At 36.3% G+C, this 22357-nt stretch overlaps 1 protein-coding gene across 1 annotated transcript in view; it reads right to left on the bottom strand.

Moving 5' to 3' along the window:
- Positions 1 to 22357, bottom strand: part of DCC (DCC netrin 1 receptor) — a 1045570-nt gene that overhangs the window by 81901 nt on the left and 941312 nt on the right. The window contains exons 19-20 of the mRNA XM_081802524.1: positions 16448 to 16642; positions 11511 to 11543 (exon numbers count right to left, since the gene is read on the bottom strand). Coding sequence (XP_081658650.1) covers positions 11511 to 11543; positions 16448 to 16642 — 228 coding nt within the window. The remainder of the gene's footprint in view (positions 1 to 11510; positions 11544 to 16447; positions 16643 to 22357) is intronic.

Consider the following 22357-nt stretch of genomic DNA (forward strand, 5'->3'; position numbering starts at 1 on the left):
GTATACTGGCTTTTTTTTGTATTCAAATAAAGCTCAACATGGTTCATAAAAATTGGAAATGGGCAGTTTTTCTTTTTTCTTTTTTTCTAGAATTAGTAGTATCATGACTTTATGTGACACAGTAATCAGAATGTACTTTATGAATAAAATGTTATATTCTTCAGAAAATGAAGAATTCTTGTGTTATTCTGTACCCATATTTTCTTAGTAATAGAAATAAGGGTGAGGAAAGGAATCAAGATGCTAAAGAGTAATGAATTCATATATCATATAACCAACTAGGTATTTTATCCAGATAATTTCATCCAAAAATCACTTCTTCCAGAAATTTTTGATAATTAAAACAGATATTTTCTACTTTTTCTTAGGTTTTGAAACCAGGAAATGGTACTTTCAGAAAGAACAGTAAAACAAATGAGCCCATGGTTAACTTTGAAAAGAGGAAGTGTATAACTATTTTAGGAGTTATTAAAATTATATATTTCTAAATTTATTTTATATAGGCACCTATTAGGTAAGTCCAAACCAGAAATTTCATGTCCCTTCCCTTATTTGCATTTTTACAGTATTATAAAGTATGAAGTCATTTAAAGAGTAAACTTTTATATTTTCTCTAAAGGATAAAGAATAGATCTCACTAGGAGACTTCTTTTCATCTTTTTTGGGGGGGGGCGGTTTTGGCAAGAGACATGTGCTCCCTTGGGCAAAAGTTAGTCTCCATGATTTCCCTGCCATTTGTTCTCTGGATTGAGGGGAAAAGTGGGCAGAGGTAATAGGACTTCCTGTAGGAAGTGTGCTTATTGTGATATTCCTTGGTGTTTACCAAAGTGACATGTATACTGTGTTCTCAAGGCCTGATGAGTGACTAATGTGAGTTACAATGCTCAATGACATGTTATTAATGTGAACAAGAGTTTAAGTTATAATTATTATACAAGCTATTTTCTTTGTTCTTGTTCTTACATATCACTTTAAATATTATTTCTATATTTGAATTGTGGTGTGTGTCTGTGTGTATGTTTGTATAAAATGAAACATTAATGTTTACATTAAGTCCCTACTTTTAGCAGTCATGGGCAGATGGAGAATATCTTCCATGATAAAAAATTTTATCAGCAGCTAACAAAGATTAATTCAATCGGGATTTCTAGAGTCTAGTTTTTCTGAGTAGATATTTATAAGTTCAGGGAGGAGTTAATGGAAAATTAATGTGCAGAGGACATGGAGAAAACTGGATGTGGTAGTTCTGATCTATTCTTTAATCTATCTTCCCTGAGTGGGGATAAGAGAAGGTCCTTAAGAATGGCACCCACACAATCAATCCTAAGAAAAACATATGGCCCATAATCTAAATTGAATGAACAGATTGGTCATCTAACAAATGTTCAATAAACGTTCTCCCAAGAATGCAGAGCACTGAGGTATCTTCTTGATCTTAGAATTGGTTCTCTGAAAATAATTCTGGTGATAATGATGGAAATTGAATTGATTTTGTGTCCTGTGTACCAGTGGATAAAGGATATCTATTAATGACACCTGAATACAGTTTTATGGTCCAATACACAGATCATATGGAGCTCTATTTTGAAGCAGATGATTTTTCAGAGGCTGGAGAAGTGTCTAAGAGATCAATTTATCACACAGTTGATAATACTGTTGACTTTGAACAAAGGCATCAGGATATCTAAGAGCCAGGAAGCGAAATCATAACTCATGCCTAGGATATTTCAAACATATATTAATGGAAAAGAATTAATGAGCTCTCCTTAACACATTGTTTCCAAGTACACATGAAAGAAAGCTCATTGATTGAAAGAAACTAGAATGTTACTACTTCATATGTAAGAGAAGCTAACATGCCTGCCACATATTGAGATGTGGTGCTTAACAAATCTTTTTTGCCTTCCTTCAAAACATATCCTTATATTTGTCACCTGTGGCAAGTCTAAGAGCAGTAGTTTTCAAGAATGGGAATGTTCTTTGGTGACCTGCTACGAGTTAGAAACAATGTAAGAGAACCAAATATGTGATTATCCATCTTTTCCTTGACCATGAGAAGCACTTTTCTTTGGAGTTCCAACTTCTGACTTTATGCAATAAAATATGGACAGACTAGACTACAATAAAAAGCAAATTCATTTTTAAAATCCTTAGAAATCAATCTAAAATCTAAGATTATTTTTCCACATACAAACGTCGTGAATTGGGTGACCATATAATTATGAAAACCAGGCCACTTTAAGAATGAAAGAGAGTGCTATTACCACTCTTGCCTGGATCTGGGTATTAATCAGGACACTTTCCAAAATGGAAATTATAGTCATCATAGACATAAACAATTTCAATAAATGAACCCCTAATTCCTGGCTCTTGGTTGACATCTCAGTTTGATTTTGGGTCCTGACTTCCTGAAGTTTTTTTGCAGTGTGGCAATTGACAGGTGAAGAAGAGTTGCCTGGGGAATATTCTAAGGTAGGAAAAAAGTTTGCAAACATTGCATTCTTCTTCCTTTGCAAGCACCAGAGTAAAGCAGCGCTAAGCCAGACTCACTGGTATCTGGATTCCTGAACAGGATAATAGATGTCAGCCAATGAGAAGAAAAGACAAAAAAATACATACATATATATGAATGATATGGTGATTGTGGAATTTTCTCTTCTCTCTTTGTATGCATTCTTGCCTATAGCATATCTGGAATAATGGCTAGTATGTGGGTCTAAGGCATCACTTTTAGGTGCAGCTTTGTCTTTATCAAAATCTAAAAAGCCTCCTATTTCTCTAAACATGGACCCTCTCCTGGATGACTAGATCTTCCCAAGAGCTAGCTCATTCACCTGACTAAAACATGGAGGATGAGGAAGAATTTTTCATGGATTATAAAAGAACAACTGTCCTCAAAAGCCACTGAATGAACATGAAAGTCTCCCATACCTGGATGGTCCACAAGCTTATCCCAAAGGCAGTGTGAGATATGCTTGTGTCTGAGTGGAGTTACCAAGCAGTGCAAGGAGAGGTAACAAAACAGCATGAAAACTCTTTCTTCTCCAAGTGACTGTTCATCAGGAAGTTGCAACTACAGTATGAAAACACCAGAATGTCAGGATCACACTAGTTGTGCTGCTTGTATGTGTAAATGATGACACTTCTGGAGCACAAAATTTTTTCATTCATGTATCAGCTCGTGCTCCATCCATCTAGTCAACAAATGTATTGAATGGACCACTGTTCTAAGTATTGGGGATATTGCAAAGGCTCATAAATTAGTGAGGGGGAAAATGTTGAGTAATAATAACTACATCATATGGCCAAAAGTTTTAAACATATTATAGGTAGGTGCCACAATGGAAAAACAGGATGATGACTATTTATGCCTAGTAAAATGATCAAAGACTTTTCAGGGTGACATCTGAGTTGAGAATTAAAAGATGAGTAGATCAGGTAGAAAAGAGTGAGGTGGGTAACCTTAGAAAGACAGGCAGACATGAAATAATAAAACTCCCTATATGCTCTACCAAAGAGTCTATAAGTTATCTTGCAGAAGCCAGAGGTCCATTACAGATATTTTATGCAGAAAAGTGACTCAATTAAATATGTGTTTTAGAAAAAGTATTGTGGCTGAATTTGAAGAATAAATTATGAGAGACTGTTATAATGAGTAGCATGAGAATAGTACTAATTATGAATCCACAAGGCAGACATTTTTAGTTCCATTTTATAGGTGAGTAAACTGTGGCTCAGAAAGACTAACAAGTATACTCATTTTAAGCAGCTGAATAGGTCTGATTCTGATGATGATGATTTTACCATTACTGGGTGAATTAACAGATACTTAGGCCCTCTTCCTATTCCACATCTTCCTTTCCTCCAATGCCCCACACTTTCACACCCCGCCTCCCCTGAGAAGCAAGGTATGATTGGCATCAGCAGCCAAGAGTTAATGGGGTTTGCGGGGTTCTGGAGGTGAGCATGCTGATCTTCAGTGACCAGTGTGGACAGAGATACTTAATGTGTTGAAAAGTAGGAAAGCCAGAGAACTGTTGTGTTAGAGTAGAGGGAAAGAGCAAAACATCACCAATTTATTTCTCTCTCTTTCTTTCCCTCTCTTTATCATAATAATGCACAGCGGTACCCTAACTGTCCCCTGAATGCATCTTGCAATCCTCGCTCTATGAGCAGCTTCTTGGCATCTTGATTTTCCAATTCTAGGATTTCTCTACGTAAAGGTTCAAGTAATCTTTCCCTCCGCAATCATGTGTGTTGAATCAAGTTCTACTCATATAGTAAAAGTCCATTCTTGGGTTTAAGGAGTCTTTTCTTCTATTACCAATAGTGATTGCCCATCTGAAACCCTATAATGACGATATACATATGAGATGGCACCACTTAATTTCATATTTTGTATTTTTAATGTTGGGCTGGAAGTATTTACATACTCCTCCCAACTACATTGCATGGTTCTTGAAAACGGACCCATGGAACTGTACGTCTTTCTCATGTTTCACCACACACAGCACGATGCTAGGTACATTGTTACCAGCAAGCTGTCAAAAGTGAGTCCAATTCTTTTCATACTTCATGTTTGAAATTTCAAAATCTAATCAACTCCCATAGTTTTGATTTTTCTCCTTTCTGTACTCAGAATTACAAGCAGCCAGGGAAATGCAAGAAAAATAAATTTTCTGCTAACCAGAAATGACAGGAAGAGTAGAGATCAAGAAAAGTGCACAGGAGGTCAGAATCATCTACAAATGTGACCACCATTTTCTGAATTAAAGAGAACTTGTTTTCCAGTTTAGCTTTAACTTAATAGATGAATATTCAAGATATTTTTGCCTTATTGGAAACATATTTTCACATCATTTTCATCTTCCCCAAGATTAGTAACATGCACAGTATCCATAGCCCTGAGCATTATTGCTTTTAGGTCCCAAATATACTTTTGATCCGATGGTAAAGTCTTTCTTTCCAGATTACTCTGTGACTGTTTCCTCAAAGACATGTGTCATAATTCAGTTCAACAAACACTTACCAGGCAACTATAATAATGACAGATTCTCAATTAGAGACTGAGAGGTGGGGACGACAGTGTGAATCAGACCAGTCCTCTGCCATCAAGGAATTTACAACCTGGCCCAGAGGTTAGGAATATAAATAGTGAACTATAAGAAATGAAGAACAGAGCAAGGAATAAGTTGGGTGTTATGGACATACAGAAGGACAAAAAGACTGGAAAGGTGAGAAAGACTTCTTGGAAAAAAGCAGAATGGGAAAGGGAGTCTTAGAAGATGAGGACCTGACTTGGTATAGAAAGGGAGAAAGTACTGCCAAAGCTAAGAGAATGGTACCAGTTAGAGCATGGAGTTGGGAAAACCTTTCCCAGAGAGATTTATACATTTTTGCTAATAGACTGTGACATATGTGGAGGGATGAACTAGTCTTGAGGCTTGAAAAGGGCATTTGGGGTGTTGATGTCAAAGAACTGACTTTATTCCATAAGCATTGGTGAGCCATCTGTTTTGGAAGGAAAATTGAGGAGGCAGAGTCCAGGTCTAACAGTAGTGGGCAGAAAACTCAAGCCAGGAACCTGGTATTTGGCTAATGTCTACAGCAAAGAAAGACATTCAGCAACAGAGTGGTTCTTACAAAAAGAATTTGTTTAAGAAATCTTTTTGAGGGCTTGTTAACAAAAATGTCTATCTTTTGGGTCTAAGAAACTTACAAGTATGCCATGAATCGCATCAATTCTTAAGAGTACTGAGTATGTTTTCTTTCAAAGTTATGTATTGAAACATAGAAGCTCCTAAGAGGTTGACTTAAGCAAATACCTGACTGCTTGCTGGGAACACGAGAAGCACCTCAACACTTTATCAAAAGCACACTACTCATTTTTCACCCCTACTTTTATACCATAATCATAAGTTCTAGAATTGCAAAATTTTGGACCTGAGAAAAGCACAGGTGAGAATAACTCTCTTTCAAGGGGGTGGAGCAGCAACTGAATAATAAAGTAGTTGAAACTCCACACAATAACAGGGTAGTAAGAGATTTTAATTTTCAATTAAACAGCTCCCATCAAAAGGTGCTAAAGACTTCAATTTTTCGAACAGCATCCTGGCTGGTGTAATCCAAACCCTGCAAAGTCTGGATTACATTAACTAAATTCCAAGCTTGACTAGACTGCCTTGAAAACCCTATTTCCTTGAAATTGGAAACAATTAACGTTCTGTTTATTCATGAGATTAAACCCGCTGAGGTGCAAAATGGCAGGTGTAGTATTAAGTACTTTGCCTGAATACCCTACTGAGGAAAGACAAAGAACTTTAAACTAGGTGAATGTATGGTGATGCCATTTAGGTTTCACTTTCTTCCTAACAAAGTAGGAACAAATTAACTCACTGTATTTCCAGAAATTATACAGTGGTTAAGGGCAGAGACTCTCAAATTATTTAACCGGGGTCTGTATCTCGGGCTACCCTCTTATGTACTGTGAGTGTTTGGACAAGTTTGAGAACCTCTGTGTCTCATTTTCTTTATGTGGAGGGATGTTATGACGATATGATAGCACATGAACGGTGCACAGAAGAATGATTGATGCATCCTGGGAATGCTAACAATGTGAAGTACTACACTGCATGAAGATGCTATGTCCAAGTTTTTTATCGTAACACCAATCTTCTAGTTCAATCATCTGAAATCTTGAAAGAAAACAAAAGATACTTTGGGCTAACGTCATCATTTGACAGGTGAGGATGCTGAGAGAGGTCAGTCACATGTCCAAAGTCACACAGGTCACAGTGACAAGATGGCACTAGAATTTGAGGTCTCCGAGCCCAATCCACCATTCTTGGAGTACACACTGGGTGCTGATGGGAAAGCCAGGGTATTATCAGCCTTTACCATGATTCAGAAGTGAGTAATTCTCCCTCCTGGTGGGAGGGCAGTTCTCAGCAGGCCACCTGCATCTAGATCTATAAAGTGGGCTATGCATTTCCATCTCCTTTGTAGCCCTGGTGTTTTAGATCACCCCTCTGAAGGCCATGGAGAGTGGGAGACACTTGAGAGCGCTTGAAGCAAGCATTTTCTTCCTGATTCATCTCAGCGATGACACAGATCATTTCATAAAGGCTCCTGCCCTCTTTCAGGTCCTGTGACATGGCCCTAACACCTACTCTGCATGCCCCAATGGGCAGACATGGAAACAGACATGACCTTGTAGACATTTGTGTTCATGCTAAGAATGACCACTTTTTACACATGGACACCTCAAAGTGGAGAGCAACATTTGGGGGTTAAACAGAACATAAGGGTGTAAAAACAATCCTTTAAGATTAGAAGTTTGATCTGATGATAATCACTTCTGAGAATTGGTCATATTTTATAGTCATAGCCATCCTCCATTGCAGCCCCAAACAGAGGCTTTTATAAATGCTTCTGTGAGAAACCCTAAAAGGTTTAAGCTCATTACAGAAAATCAAAGAGCCACATCTTTCATACAGAGAGCAGCAGTCTACAATGGACAGACTACACTCTGGGAGTCAGAGAGAAGCATGTTGGCATCCACCTCTGCCCACAACTCTATTTGTGTGACCTTAGGCAAGGCACTGCCTTCTGCCTCCTCATCTGAAACACTGGGGAGATAATCAGTGAGGGTTAGAGAAGAGCTTTCTTTTTGAAGGCGGATGCTGTGAACTGGTTCGTGCTCCCCCTCTGTCCCCCAGAACGACATGCTGAATTCCTAACACCCAGTGTGAGGCCCTATGGAAGTAATTAAGGCTAAATGAGGTCACAAGGGTAGGGCCCTGATCCGAGGGGAAGAGAGATGAGAGAACCAGCTGTCCCTCTGCCATGTGAGGACACAGCAAGAAGACACCTGTCTGCAAGCCAGGAAGAACGCTCTCACCAGAAACCAACTCGGCTGGACCTTGATCTGGGGCTTCCAGCCTCTAGAACTGTGAGAAGTAGATTTCTGTTGTTTAATCCACCCAGTCTGTGGCGTTTTGTATAAGCAGCCTGAGCTGACTAAGGCAGTGGAATTAGCACCATCCCTGTGTTTCCCGAGATAACCGACTGTCAGGATCACATACTCAGTGCTGTGACTTCTCACTAACAAGATGACCCCAGAGTGAAAGCTGTTTTATTCTTTGTTCTTTGGGCTATGCACAGAGATGGGGAAAGGAAAGCTGATACTGGGAAGATATCCAGACACAAACTTCAGATACAGCAACCTTACAAATCTATGTTAAACATGAGTTTGTGGTTGTGTATGCATCCATATACATACACGGGATGAACATACTCGTGGTTAAGAACAGGGTTTCAATCGTGGCCTTGCTATTTACTAGCTGTGTGTCTATAGACAATTGACTGAAACTCTCTGAGCTTCAGCTTCTTCATTGCTAAGATGAGAACAATAATTGTATCTCACAGTATAGCAGTGAGGATTTAATGAGAATTCTGTGAACAGAGACAGTGGTAGGCCTTCATAAGAGTTCATTTTACCATTTTACACACACACACACACACACACACAGAAAGGATTCTTACCAAAATATGAAAAATAAAAAAGGGGAAAAAAGGCACAGCATTTCTATGTCCTCTGCACTCACTTGACATAGCCCATACAATTTCCCTATCCTACCTGACCTTCCTAAAAATTAAACTCTGTGGTTAATCTCTAAAATCTCATGATCACCTTCAAAATTATTGGCCACTTGTGCCTGGAAGAGACTAGAGGAAAAAACTGGGATGTGTAACAAGAGATAAGGGGCTGCAAAAAACAGGGAATTACAGAGGAGGCTGAGATTAGAGAGATAAGTAAATGCTAGATATAATCAATTTATAACTACACAGAGGGAAAAAGAGTTCAATGCAAATTATCATTTTCAAACTACTATTGCTATTACTTGGGAGAAAATATTTTCCTCAAATCATGGCTGATTCAAATATAACTGACTTTTTGTTTTCCCATTTATGTACTTCAGGACATATATCAGATTCCAAGAAAAAGTAATTGTGACAAAAGTCTACAGAGATACTTCGTTAAAATAATCAGAACTTTTCCTCCTCTCTCGCATGTAAATTCAATTCGACCTGTTTTTCTATTTAGGATTCATCTTTGCAAGGTTCACTATGACCCAAGGTGTTGAATTTTCTCTCAACAGAAATTCAGCTCCTGTCATAGATGTAACAGTGAGATCACTTCACCATGGGGAAGGGCAAATAGGTCTAACAGTGGGCACAGTAAGACATATTCAAATAATTTGCTCTGTGCTAAGAGTGGGAACATTCAGAATGGCTTTTTCCTCTTATTTTCATCAATCTTAGAAGGATCTCCAATCTGGGTTATTTTTCTTCTACATGGTCATCAACGCAGGAGACTGATTTTGTTTACAAAGAGCTTTTGATGGCCAGTAAATCTGATATGCTTTCTTTGTAAGAATTTAAAGATCTTATTTATAACCACTAAATTATCGGTTGTCAGTTCCTTTCAATTTCACAAGTGATTTGAGTTTGATGTAAAATTTAGAACCTATCAGTTTGAACAACTGTATACCAGCTGTGATTGAATAAGGCACCAAGTAGTATAATATGTGACAGAATCTTTTAAGTGGTATTAGATGAAGAAAAAGAAAAATTGCCCAAATAATATTAATACACTCAGCCATGGACAATAATTCTTGGGAATGACTTTTTCCCTGAAAACAGATCTAATTTCACTATTGATATGAAAATCTGAGAAAAATCCATGGAGAGTGTGTGATCAGAGAGACTGGGGAATAATTTACTCTTTTTTTTTTCTTTTATAAAAGGACTGATTTACAAAACATACTTTTGATAGCTTAAAATAATATTAAACAAAACAGTTAACTGAAAAACAGCAGCAAAATCCATTTATTCAGAACCTTGGGCATGTCATTGCCCGAGTGGCTAATAATGTAACATTTCATCTGGTTCACTGACTTAAAAAATTTTTTTGGTATGTTTTCTCTCTCTATATATATTTCTCTAAGTATAATTTCAAAAATCAGGAATTATCCACCTGTGGAAGTTCCAAATTCATTTAAGAAGTCTATGCAAGGTTGTTTTAATTATTTTATAAATGAAATAATAAAACCACTTTTGCTAGTTAATTATTCCAGCTTTGGATCTGGCCAGCACTAATACTTAATTTTCCTATGTAAATACAGGTTAACTGATCAGTATTCATCATTAATAGTTCACAAATATTACCATTTAGTAGATATTGGTCTTACAAAGATATTTTAAGTAGAAGTAAGCAGGAAGTACGTTTAGGTGATTAATGTAAATGTGAACTCTGGGTAGATATTTCTGCGTATTGTTCATTTTTATTACTTCCATGTGTGAAGTCCCAGCCATGTTCTCTGAAGCAGAGGTATGATTTAAGGACCCAGGGATAAACCTGAACACAGAATCATTAAATAAAATACTACTCATGTAGACAATGTTCTGTTAGTGAGCCTTAATATCCAGATGCTTAATATTTAAAAGTTAAAAAGTATTCTTGAAAAGAATGTTTTCCTCCATCTTACAAGATGGTGCCTTCTAAGACAGGATGCCCACAAGCAGGTTCTGCTGACAGGAGATTGTCCAAAGCAGGAGAAAAACGACACAAACTGTAGACTCTGAGCCAACAAATATGGACAAAATCTGGACATCACCGACTATAACAAGTTGCAAATACTTCCCAACTCCCCCTTCTTTAAAGAATATAACAGGCTGAAAAAATACAGCTCATAAGCTATTCTTTTTCTCCTCTAGAATTCTACCAATTACCTTTAGTGTAAAAATAATTTATCAGTCTGCAAATCATGATAATAGCAAATTCTTATCTACCTGTGAAGTGATGGATAACTCTTATTTATCTCCATTTTCCTTTGTGTAAAGCCATGCCTATTTCTCTACACGAATCAGCTTTTAGCAAAAGAATGGAAGGAGAATAAAATACTCTGAGTCGAGCTAGCATCTGATTCACAGAGTGAAAGCTTTCTGACTTCAAAATGAACAATAGTAATGCCCTAAAAAAGTTGTCCTAACTTTGTTTTTATTTATTAAAAGAAGCTCACTGTAGAGAAAAAGCACACTTGATTTATGGTTTTTCTCTGTGGAGCTACAGAACTTTAATCCATAGCTCATGAAAGGGTATAAGAGCAGCTTGAAAATTATGCTGAGCTTAATTATACTTAATGTGAATTATTCAGAAGTGCAGACAGAGACTAAAAATTTATTTCATACAAAGAAGCTTGACATTTTAATTGGTCCTTCAGAATAGAGACAAAACAATTTCCTCTCAAGAAAATTTACATCTTCCCAACAGACCAGCAGCTTCAGCCAAACAGAACTTCATTAGCAAGATTAATTATCACGCCACTGTCTGCTTCATCAGGTGTATGGCCCAGGTGAAAAAAAAAGTAATGCAAAATAATGACTGACATTTCTAGCAGATAGAATTGATTCAAGCAGAGAAAGGATGACAGATTGAGCCACCATACCTTGGTCATTAGCCATTTTGTCAGGGTGTTCTACTGTGGGGGAGAAAGAAATATTATTAGACATTGACACTTCTTAGCAAGGAAGCTGACACTTCAAATCGACAGTTTTGTGAGCAAGTGTTCATATCAAGGCCAAAGCGCTGTTGAAATAAAATTGATAAGGAATCAAGGTTGATGTGATTATTTCTATTAAATAGTAGTCAGAGGAGAAAAATTGAAAATGGTTTTTGCTATATATGTTCTTAAAAATATGTTATTTGTTTCATTCCTCTACACATCAACTCAAAATGATCATCTTGTAAGTTTAATTAAAAATACAGTACGTGAAAACTCATATGATCACCAAGTAATTATCACCCATATATTTTAAATAAGGTAAAGAGGCTATTTTCTTGTCTTCAATTTTTTTTTCAACCAGAGAACTTAACCAATCTCACATGGATAGGGTAAAATAAGAGAATATCATAAATGTGTCTTGATCTAAATGGTTTAATAAATTTTTAGACCTTATGAAGAGAATTCTTACCTGCTCACAACTTCAAGTACATTATGAATAATGTTCTTGAAAATGACTTTTTTTCATTTAAAAAATATCTTTAACATTTTTTAAGTGGCTTCTTTTCTATTAACCAAATATAACTGTATAGGAGGTAAATTCACAATATCACTGCTTTTACAGAAATTGTGAGAGGACATTTTGACCAGTGTAGATCTTTGTCAGTTTCCATCAATTAGAATGATTTCCCCTATACTTGAGTTCCTTTGGGCTTCAAATCTTCTGGGTTTATTGAACTCAATTGCACTAAAACTTGACATTTAGGCTACTACACTTGCTGTTGGCTTCTTTACATGTGTCAGTTAAACTCACACAGAGAAAAATACGATAGTGTTCCCACGGGCAGCCACCTATAACCTAAGCACCCTGGTTCTCTCATTTGGGGTGGCAGTCTCCCAGCAAATCCATCATCACTGTTTGAAAGGTAAAGCAAAGGTCTTAGAAGCAGTAGTCCTTCCTTTGCTAACTGATGGGACACATATCATTGCCCAGAAGAATATGTAGACTGGAAATACTCAAAAAATGATGTTGTTAATAAATACCCCTTTCAGATGAACAGGGTTTATGAATGTCACCTCATAGAAAAATTCTAAACTTAGTTACAAATTTCTATCACTTACAATTTCCTTCATTTTAAAATAATCCATAAACATATTCTATGAAAAAGGATAGACCAAGAAAAGTTATCTTAGTAAGTAGTAGACTTTGAACTCTGAATGACTCTTTGGGAAACAGCACACATACAAGAGTGCTTATTATATTAAGATTCTACCAGTTTTATGTAAGTTTTTAAATGTCATTGTAGCTCCTCAAGATTTAACAAACTTTTTTTTTTTTTTTAATTCACCAGGCCGTCCAACCTACTCTTTCCTAGTCTAATCATCACAACTTAATTTTTATCTTAATTTTGTCTCCTATTTCCCATTAAAGACTAATGATTTCTCAAGATCCATTTTTTTTTTACAGTATTAGGGGATTATTGATGAAAGGTGGTTTTGATAGGCAATTGCATTATCTGTAGTTTATAGACAGGGATAGGGTTTTCACTGAAATCCTAACATAGTTTTTGAGAAAGGATACTATGTTGTAGGATGTGCCAAACCAGGTCTCTGGTAAGAATGAGGAGGATATTTGGGAATCACATGTGACCACACAATCCAGGAAGGGTAAAAGTTTGGCAGCCAGAACAGGGCACACTTGAGAAACTACCCTAATCAGCATCTCATATTTAGGGGAGAAATGTTTGGAATGATATCAAAAAAAGAGAGAAGAAAATCAATCTCATCCGATTTTCATTCTTCCTTTCTCCCTTCATCTTTAATTATACATACACATTATCTACAGTCTAAGAAAATTTTTACCAAGTGACAAATAAATATATGTTATGGGCAACAATAGCATCCTCATTCTTACCTTCTGGATTTGTTTTACTGTTAGCAATCTGGACTGGATATAACTTGAGAAATTTTGAATGTCTCAAAAAAGGTTATCAACTAAAGAGTATTTTCCAAAAGGGATAAAATATATCCTAAAAGTTACTGTTTATTAAACATGAATAATGGCTTAAAAGTATCATAATTTGGGTCTTGACTTTTTATTTGCTCCTGCCATTTGTCAAGAAAATCATGTATTTTGTCAAAAATAATGTGAAGACTAAAACTTTCCTGTATTCTGATATGGAACTTTCAGTTCTACATCCTTGGATGGGAAAGATGCACATTTCAGAATGATGATTAAAGATGCCCAGAGAACAGACTACAGTCTAGTGCTCTTTCACTGCTGAACACTCAGCTTTTTTGTATGTAGGAGGTGACTCCATCCCACTATAGAATTCCACTTTGGTCTGTTTCAGCAGAAGCATCCTTTCTTCCTATTATTTGACAGGCCAAAATGGAGAAGCTCAGTTTACCCAAGAGAACAACCCACATGAGAGGCAGAGATTGACATGCCTCTTGTACATCTTCCAAGGGTTTCACGGTGTATGGGTATCCTAATGGGGACTATTTGCAGAAGGGAGATGTATATTTGCAGAGTCCTGTGTGGTCAGAGAATCAAGTTCAAGATTCTTTTAATTCCAAAGAAACAATCAGATGTACCACATACACGCATGTACACAAGAGTATTGTAATTTAATCCCCTTTTAATAATAAATGTCCTTTTCATTAACCAGTGATTATGGATTGAGTTTCCTATACCTCTCTTGCTGGTGGCTAAAACCAAAGACAAAACTCTAGTCTTCTAGTAGTAAATGCTACTGTCTTTGCAAAGACTGCATATGAAAGAATGAAGCTTGTAGACACCTGCCTGGGGCATGATTTGCAATGAAACACTTGCCTGTTACCCAGTAGACTACTGAGAGCTTTCTCAGCTTCAGGATAACATGTGAGCCTTTCTTGCTGTCAAACAAAGTTACATTCTGATGAACAGAGGCCTTATGTTTTGAAGCAGCTTTGGAAACTGAAAATCTTAAATCAGAGAGCAGTAACATGATGTGATGTGTTTAGTGTAGATTTGGTTCACTGTGGCTTTGAATCTCTTAAGAGTAATTTATTTGCCTTAGAATATTTGTCATTGTAACATGTAGGATGCATGCATGTACAATGTCAATTATTGATAAAGATGGGTAAGATCAATATCTCTAAATAATTTAGAATGCAATCAAGACATCTGAAACTTGGTTTGCCATATGAGCAAGATTTGTTTTAAAATCTAATTGACTATTAATTGAGCATGACATACTGAGGATAGACAATATTAAACATTCAAATCAGGATATTAGAAATAATGCTTGTGAACTATTACAACATAACAAGTTCCTGAATTTGTTCTCAGTTCTGAACATCATTTTATAGATGAGTTTAGAGCACTTAAGGTAAACAGTACCAAATGAGATGTGGAGTTCATTAAATAATCTCCAGGATGGTTATCAGTGTGGGCCTGTAAATCCTGTGATAACTCATCACTCTGCTGCTTAATACATTTGGATGCCTTAAGTCATCCTAAACCCTCCCTGAGATCTCTAGTTGGCACACAATGTGAGCATGAAATTAATTTGGCACTTGCCTATAGATAAAGATGAAGCATTTGTGAAACAGTATCTAGTTACATTTCATGCTCCCACAAAATGAATAACCAGTTTCCTTTCGATTGCTCATTTAGAGTGAAACCTGATTTAGACATGAAGTCCTAAAAACCCAGAGAGAAGAAGATTAGCTCATTTCCTCCTGCCTCCCTCCCCAATTTCTACTCTGTCGCTAAGAACTGTCACGAAGGCTTAGGCTGAATGCTTGTTTGTGTGTTCTTGGCGAACTTTCAGATTAGCTGTTACCAAGTCCAGCCTTGAATGGCTAGCTCCCTCACCAGAATTCAAAAGTCCACTATTTATTAGGGTACCTTTCCTAGGGGAATTGAATGACTATACAATTATTCTAAGACTCTTCTCTTAATATGTCAGGCACCTGGGTGGAAATGTCAACCATCCTCATGTTTCTAATTTTTCAGTTGTTTGCCATCATGTATTATCAACTTAGCCAGATATATAGATAGACATATGTGGTCACAGATTTAAGAGTCAAGTATCCTTCTTTAGAACAACACACATCATGCCTAAATATACAACTTTAAATACCAGCTATGGAACATTCCTTTTTTTTTTCAATTGTTAAATAACAGAGGCTCTTGAAACCATTTGTCCTCCAGAAAAATAATACTGTTCTAAAATAGTAAGGACTACCATGAAGATTATTTTGATGTAGTCAGGGCCTTAGCATTTTTTCTGTATGAACATGTAGCTATGCTTGAATTGAGCAGCTATTTTTACTCTTGCAAGCACGGGGCGTTTTCTTCTAGAAATAATACTGTAAAGACTCTTTTTTTTCCCCCTTGTTGCTCTCCTAGGTCCTTGAAATAAACACGTTCATTTTGTTTGAGATTTTCTGTCTTGCCATATCAAATTTTCTTTTTATATATAAGGACAATCGTTCCTCAAAGGAAACATTTAAGGCTGGCAGTAGTATGGCATTCACATAATTCAATGCTTTTTAATTTTTATTTCCTTACATAAAAAGTTTCATTATATTTTGAATAGAGCCAATATACTTGAAATCAATACAGAATTCCAAAAAGATTGTAAATGGGGAAAAAAAGTTAAGTTAAATACACCTGCCTTGTGTTGAAGGCAGAAAATGTGATAACACAATAGATCTTTCTCTGACATGCTGGCTTTCAGCATGAAAAGGTACATTTTAATTTATTCTGAATGTCCATTGTAGTCATGTTGCCAACAGAGAAGGCAGACAGTTCCTAATGCAGACTCCGTAAGGATTTTACAACCATCCCACAGGAAAAGAAAGGCACTGCTGTACTAGGAAATGATTCAAACCTTTCAGAGTCCTGAAGAGGATGGGATCAGAGAGAGGCCCCACTCCTTTTGCATTTCGTGCTTGAATTCGAAAGTAGTACATTGTGTCAAGGTTGAGATCCATGATTTGGTGAGTAAGCCGATCACCACTGATTGTTTCCATCACCCAGTCGTCAATTGGTATGTTCTTGTCCAAGGTATAAAACAAGATGTAAGCTGCAGAAATAGATGAATGCGACTGGGTTTAGGGTACTGACTGCATACTATACTTCTGCTTCTAAACACTCATGTTTCCCAAATATAATGTGCAATGATTATTATACATTCACAGTCTATAAACTACAGTATTCATTTAAGGAAGTAATAATTTTTTTGATATTGCAAAGATTAGACAAATCATTGCCTCAATGTACAGAAACTGAAAACGGAACAGACCATTCAAAATAAAAATATCATCTCTAAAAATACAAGGTTTCTGTGGTCTATAAATCCTGTGCATGGATTCCTGACTGACAGAAACACTGAGATAACAAATACATTTTTAAGCTGCTAAATCTGTGATGATACTGTTACACAGCAATCGATACCATAATAGGCTAATGGTGACCTTGGCAATCTGCACCCCAGATGATTTCTGTGTTCGAGTAAGGTCAGGAATCACTGCTTTAGTCGATATGTGGAATCTGTATATTTTTGGCATTCATTGAGATGCTGCTGCTGCAGCTATGAATGTCTTATAATGCAGACCGCTCAGGAAAAGATAAAAGACGAAGGTAAAGAATTCTGTATAACTCAAAGGTTGTAGGACTCTCTGGTTAATATTAAAATTGGAATACTACAGTTCAAAAGGGATTGTGAAATATCACTGGGCAAAGGAGTTGTTTCTGACTCATTTATAACTCGGCCCTCATGATCAATATCAATAAAATCTTCTAATATTTTTTGAATCAGAATAGTCTCCATTCTTGTCCCCAAAGAACCACATCTACTGAATAGAACACCCTAGTACTGGTAATACTTTTTTTTTTTTAACTTTTATTACGTGCATGTCTTATCTCTTCAAAAGGATAAAAACATTCTTTTAGTTCAAGAGCCATATCTTATGTTACCCTTTATTCTTCAGAGAAGCCAATAAAATTGTCTTCACATAATAGGTATTGAAACTCACTTATTGAATGAAATCCTCTAGCCAGTAAGCACGGATGCTTTACATTCATAACATTTAATGCAACTGTAGAGTTATCATGGGCTGTTGTAAATGCCCGATGACAAGGAAAGTTTGGAGAATTGTTCTCAACCCAGGTCAGCTACATTTATTTCTGATTTTGTTTATTTGCCAAATGGAAGTAAAATAATTGCCCTCCTTGTGTTTTCAGGGTTTTTTTCTTTGTAAAAAGTATTCAATTAACCATTTAAAAATGATAGTTCTGACATTAAATAAGTACAACTGAAGGTACAAGCATCAGGTTCTGACAATTCCAAACTGTATTTGAAGTGATTTCCTGGTATTTATGGGGAATCGATCTGTGTAAATTTGAGAACTGAGATGCAGAATAGGAATATACTAGTACAACATTCCAAACTTTAAAAATTGGCCTTAGGGAAAGCATACAATTTTATCTGGATATATGAGTTTGGTGTGTTTAGAGAATATTAAATCTGTTATTGAAGTCCTACTGTAGAGATTTCTGTATCCACATAGGTTGGAACAAATTCATTGGTTTCTCGGAAACTTTCTGTACCTATATGTCCATTTCCCCGTGTCCAAGTTTCTTTCTTCATTCTTTTCTCTTACTTTTTTCTACTTCATTTTTGTCTCTTACTCACCATAACTAGCCAAATAATGAGAACTATCTCCTGTCATAGGTAATAAGCCTGAGATTGTTAACTCAAGTGGGCATTCCCGCATTAGAATTACATTTGTCTAAATATATATATGAAATGTTAACACCATACATATGTCATTTTTGACTACTTCTACAAAGAGGTTGTTGTAATTGTAAAAAGAAAGTGTCAGAAAGTGTTCAATTCCACCTCTCTCCTCTGTCTTTTTCCATACTTCTTCCCATAGATCACTGATTCCCTTCCATGGTTCAGCTGCTAAGTACCAGGAAGACCAAGATGATGCCTACCAGCAAGGAGCTCAGCCCAGTGAGAGCTCCTCATCTTTCAAAAATTGATTCTGATAATCATGTCTATAGATAAATACATAATGAAGGACCCATTTCTTCCTTCCTAATAAAAAAAATAAAAAAAAAGCAGTGCTATGGTGAGCGCTGTGAATTGTGCAAGACTGATAAATCACAGACCTGTACCTCTGAAACAAATAATACATTATATGTTAAAAAAAAAAAAAAGAAGATAGTAGGAAGGGAAAAATGAAGGGGGGAAATTGGAGGGGGAGACGAACCATGAGAGACTATGGACTCTGAGAAACAAACTGAGGGTTCTAGAGGGAAGGGGGGGATGGGTTAGCCTGGTGATGGGTATTAAAGAGGGCATGTACTGAATGGAGCACTGGGTGTTATACACAAACAATGAATCATGGAACACTAGATCAAAAACTGATGATGTAATGTATGGTGACTAACATAACATAATAATAAAAAATTTTTAAAAAATTATTAAAAAATAACAGGCTATGGATTCAGGAAGACCTGACCTTAACTCATAGGTCTTTCATTTCCTGGCTTTGCAACCTTGAGCACCTTGCTTAATCTAAGTAGGCCTCCATTTTCTCATCTGAAAATAAGTTGCTGTGAGATAATGTATTTTAAGAAATTAATATATGTGGGTATTCCTAACATGTTATCTTCTATATAGTGACTACTTAGTAAATGCTACATTTATTCTTTCTGTTTTTCTTTCTTTTTCTCCTCCCTTCCTCCCTTCTTTTTTTTCTTTTTTTTTTTTAAAGATTTTATTTATTTATTTGAGAGAGAGAGAATGAGAGAGAGCGAGTACATGAGAGGGGGGAAGGTCAGAGGGAGAAGCAGACTCCCTGCCGAGCAGGGAGCCTGATGCGGGACTCGATCCAGGGACTCCAGGATCATGACCTGAGCCAAAGGCAGTCGCTTAACCAACTGAGCCACCCAGGCGCCCTTTTTTTCTTAATATTAGTAATTAAGGAAGTATTATATTTGGAAGAGCTGAATTTTTATTTCAAGTCAACAATAGGTTTAATAGCAAGTCAATGATTATTCTACTCAACAAATATTTATTAATTACCTACCAAGTGTCAAGAATATTGATACTGAAGAGAAAGCTTTAAACAAAATCTGAAACCTGTTCTCATAGAATTTTCAGCCCTGTATTAGGAGCATTTAGATTTATCTCTACTGATTATATGGAAAGGGGACATAGAGGAAGAAGTCAAGATGGCTAAATTTCCAACTTTTGCAACTGGATAAACATGAAAAATTTTTATATGATGGGAATAAGAATAGTTAGACACATATAATTGCAGTGAGTGCCCAGCTTGGTCCACAATCCTGGGTGGTCTTACAACCTATTACAGAATATAATAGTGCATTATTTGGCTGGTTATGGTAGGGTTTAGATTAAAAAAAAAAACACCACCACAAAGAAACAAAAAAAAAAAAAGAAAAGAAAAAAAGAGAAAAAAGGGAGAGAAAGACGGGTTGGGGAATAGAAGGAAGTGCCAATAAGACAGGCAAGTGGAAATGTACAATATGAGGTAGGATATGTGTATTTAGAATTCCTTGGATGAAGATACAGATTTCAGAGACATAAGTTTGTGTTCACTGAAGCCCTGGCTATACTATACACACTTTTTCAGAGAAAGTAACAAAGGGACTAAAAAGATCTACTTAAGAAACAGATGGGGGCGCCTGGGTGGCTCAGTCGTTAAGCATCTGCCTTTGGCTCAGGTCATGATCCCGGAGTGCCGGGATCGAGTCCCACATTGGGCTCCCTGCTCGGCGGGAAGCCTGCTTCTCCCTCTCCCACTCCCCTTGCTTGTGTTCCTGTTCTCGCTATCTCTCGCTCTGTCAAATAAATAAAAAATATTAAAAAAAAAAAAAAAGAAACAGATGGAAGAAATGTTTGCTAACAAGACCAAGAAGCTGTAGCCTGAAATTGGGAAGAAAAGTGGGTAGATGATCTTAAAAAAGTGGAGAAGAGAATTTCAAGAAAGGGGAAATGGACTAGAGTATCACATGACACACAAAAAAAGATAACATAATCTTATCCATTGGAAAATACTGATAGGGAAACAATCCCTGAAGACCTAACTCTTCTAACTATGTTGGTCTCTGATCATAAATAATGTTGGATGCTGCATTTATTTAGATCAATGTTTCAAAACCCTAGCTGTACATTAAAATCACTTGGGAAGCTTTTAAAATATAGCATGCTCAATCCTTCCTCAGATAAATTAAATCATAAATCAGTTAAGAATCACTGATTTGGACTAGTTGAATACTAATAAGCTGGAGCAAAACATAGTGGAGTCTGAACATGAATTTTAAATCCTAGCTCTGTTACTTCTTGGTTATTTGACTTTGGGGAAGTTATTTACCCTAGAAACCACTCATCTCTTCATTTCAACATGGAATAACAGGAAGATAGGATCACTTAACAATACTAAAGTGCTTAGCAGGATGCCAAGCATAAAATGAATGCTTAATTCATTCTGAACCATTCTCTCCTGAAAATGTCAGTCCAAATTCCTAAACTGACAGTTTATAATCAAGGAATTTAGGCATTGGCATTATCTAGATCTCCTTCTTTGTCCTCTTTTTTTTTTTGTTTGATCTTTTTGAAGTATATATATTTACAAATTGATGATCTGGGTTCTATGCAGAGTACATTAATAAAGCCTCACCCTAGAATGGATTTCAAATGGGAATAATAATAGTTCATTTGTTTTAGTTCTCACTGGACATCAGAGAATTTTCTCAGCACTTCATTATTACATTCTACAAAAAGAGGTTCTATTACTATCCTTATTTTATAGATGAGAAAGTGAACTTAGGAAAGTTAACTTACCCAGGCATCTCCCTCAGAAGCTTGGGTCCTTAACCACCCTGCTTTACGTCTGTGTACATGCAGGGATGTGGTTAAACAAAGAAATATAAAGGGAGGATGTGGGCACCTTCTTCTGCATAGCAACACACATGCTCTGACACACTGGGAAAGAGCTCCCGTTTCCTTTGTACTTTAATGAGAAACCGAGTGTAGTAAATCTGGGCCCTCTGCTATATGGTATTTTGAATATTTTATCATCCTGTTTTCTGGAAGTAATTTGATGAAAGAATAAAAATATATATGGAAAAGAAGTTGTCTTAAGGGTTCTTAATGTTTGCTCCCTGTTGACTTGAGTCAAAATATCTCAACTTGAAAATAATAATTTGGTTTTAATAAATGAACTAGGTTCTTAAAGATAAAAAGTATTGCCTCCATACTTTTACTTTACCATTGTGAGGGAAGGGATACTGAACATACAACTCTAAATAAAATATGTGGAGAAGGTTGCAATTTTGGCACACAGTATTTTATTGCTTAGATTCATTTGCATTTCTTAACATGAGGCAGACTTCCATTTTTTCCCTCAAAAAAGCAAAACTAAGCTTCTTCCAGAGTTGAAAACACATTCTATTGTTTACATTGACTATTTGATGAGGTTTATTTAAATAAGAGATGAGAATTCTGGTAGTATATGGCTTATTTTATCCTTTACTAAAAAAAATATATTTTTTCCATCAGAACTCATTTTTTTTTATTCTTATGTTAATCCCCATACATTACATCATTAGTTTTAGATGAAGTGTTCCATGATTCATTGTTTGTGCATAACACCCAGTGCTCCATGCAGAACGTGCCCTCCTCAATACCCACCACCAGGCTAACCCATCCCCCCACCCCCCTCCCCTCTAGAACCCTGTTTGTTTTTCAGAGTCCATCGTCTCT

The sequence above is a fragment of the Leptonychotes weddellii genome, chromosome 13 (genome assembly GCF_054177405.1).
Source record: "Leptonychotes weddellii isolate Sample4059 chromosome 13, ASM5417740v2, whole genome shotgun sequence".
NCBI classification, from domain to species: domain Eukaryota; kingdom Metazoa; phylum Chordata; class Mammalia; order Carnivora; family Phocidae; genus Leptonychotes; species Leptonychotes weddellii.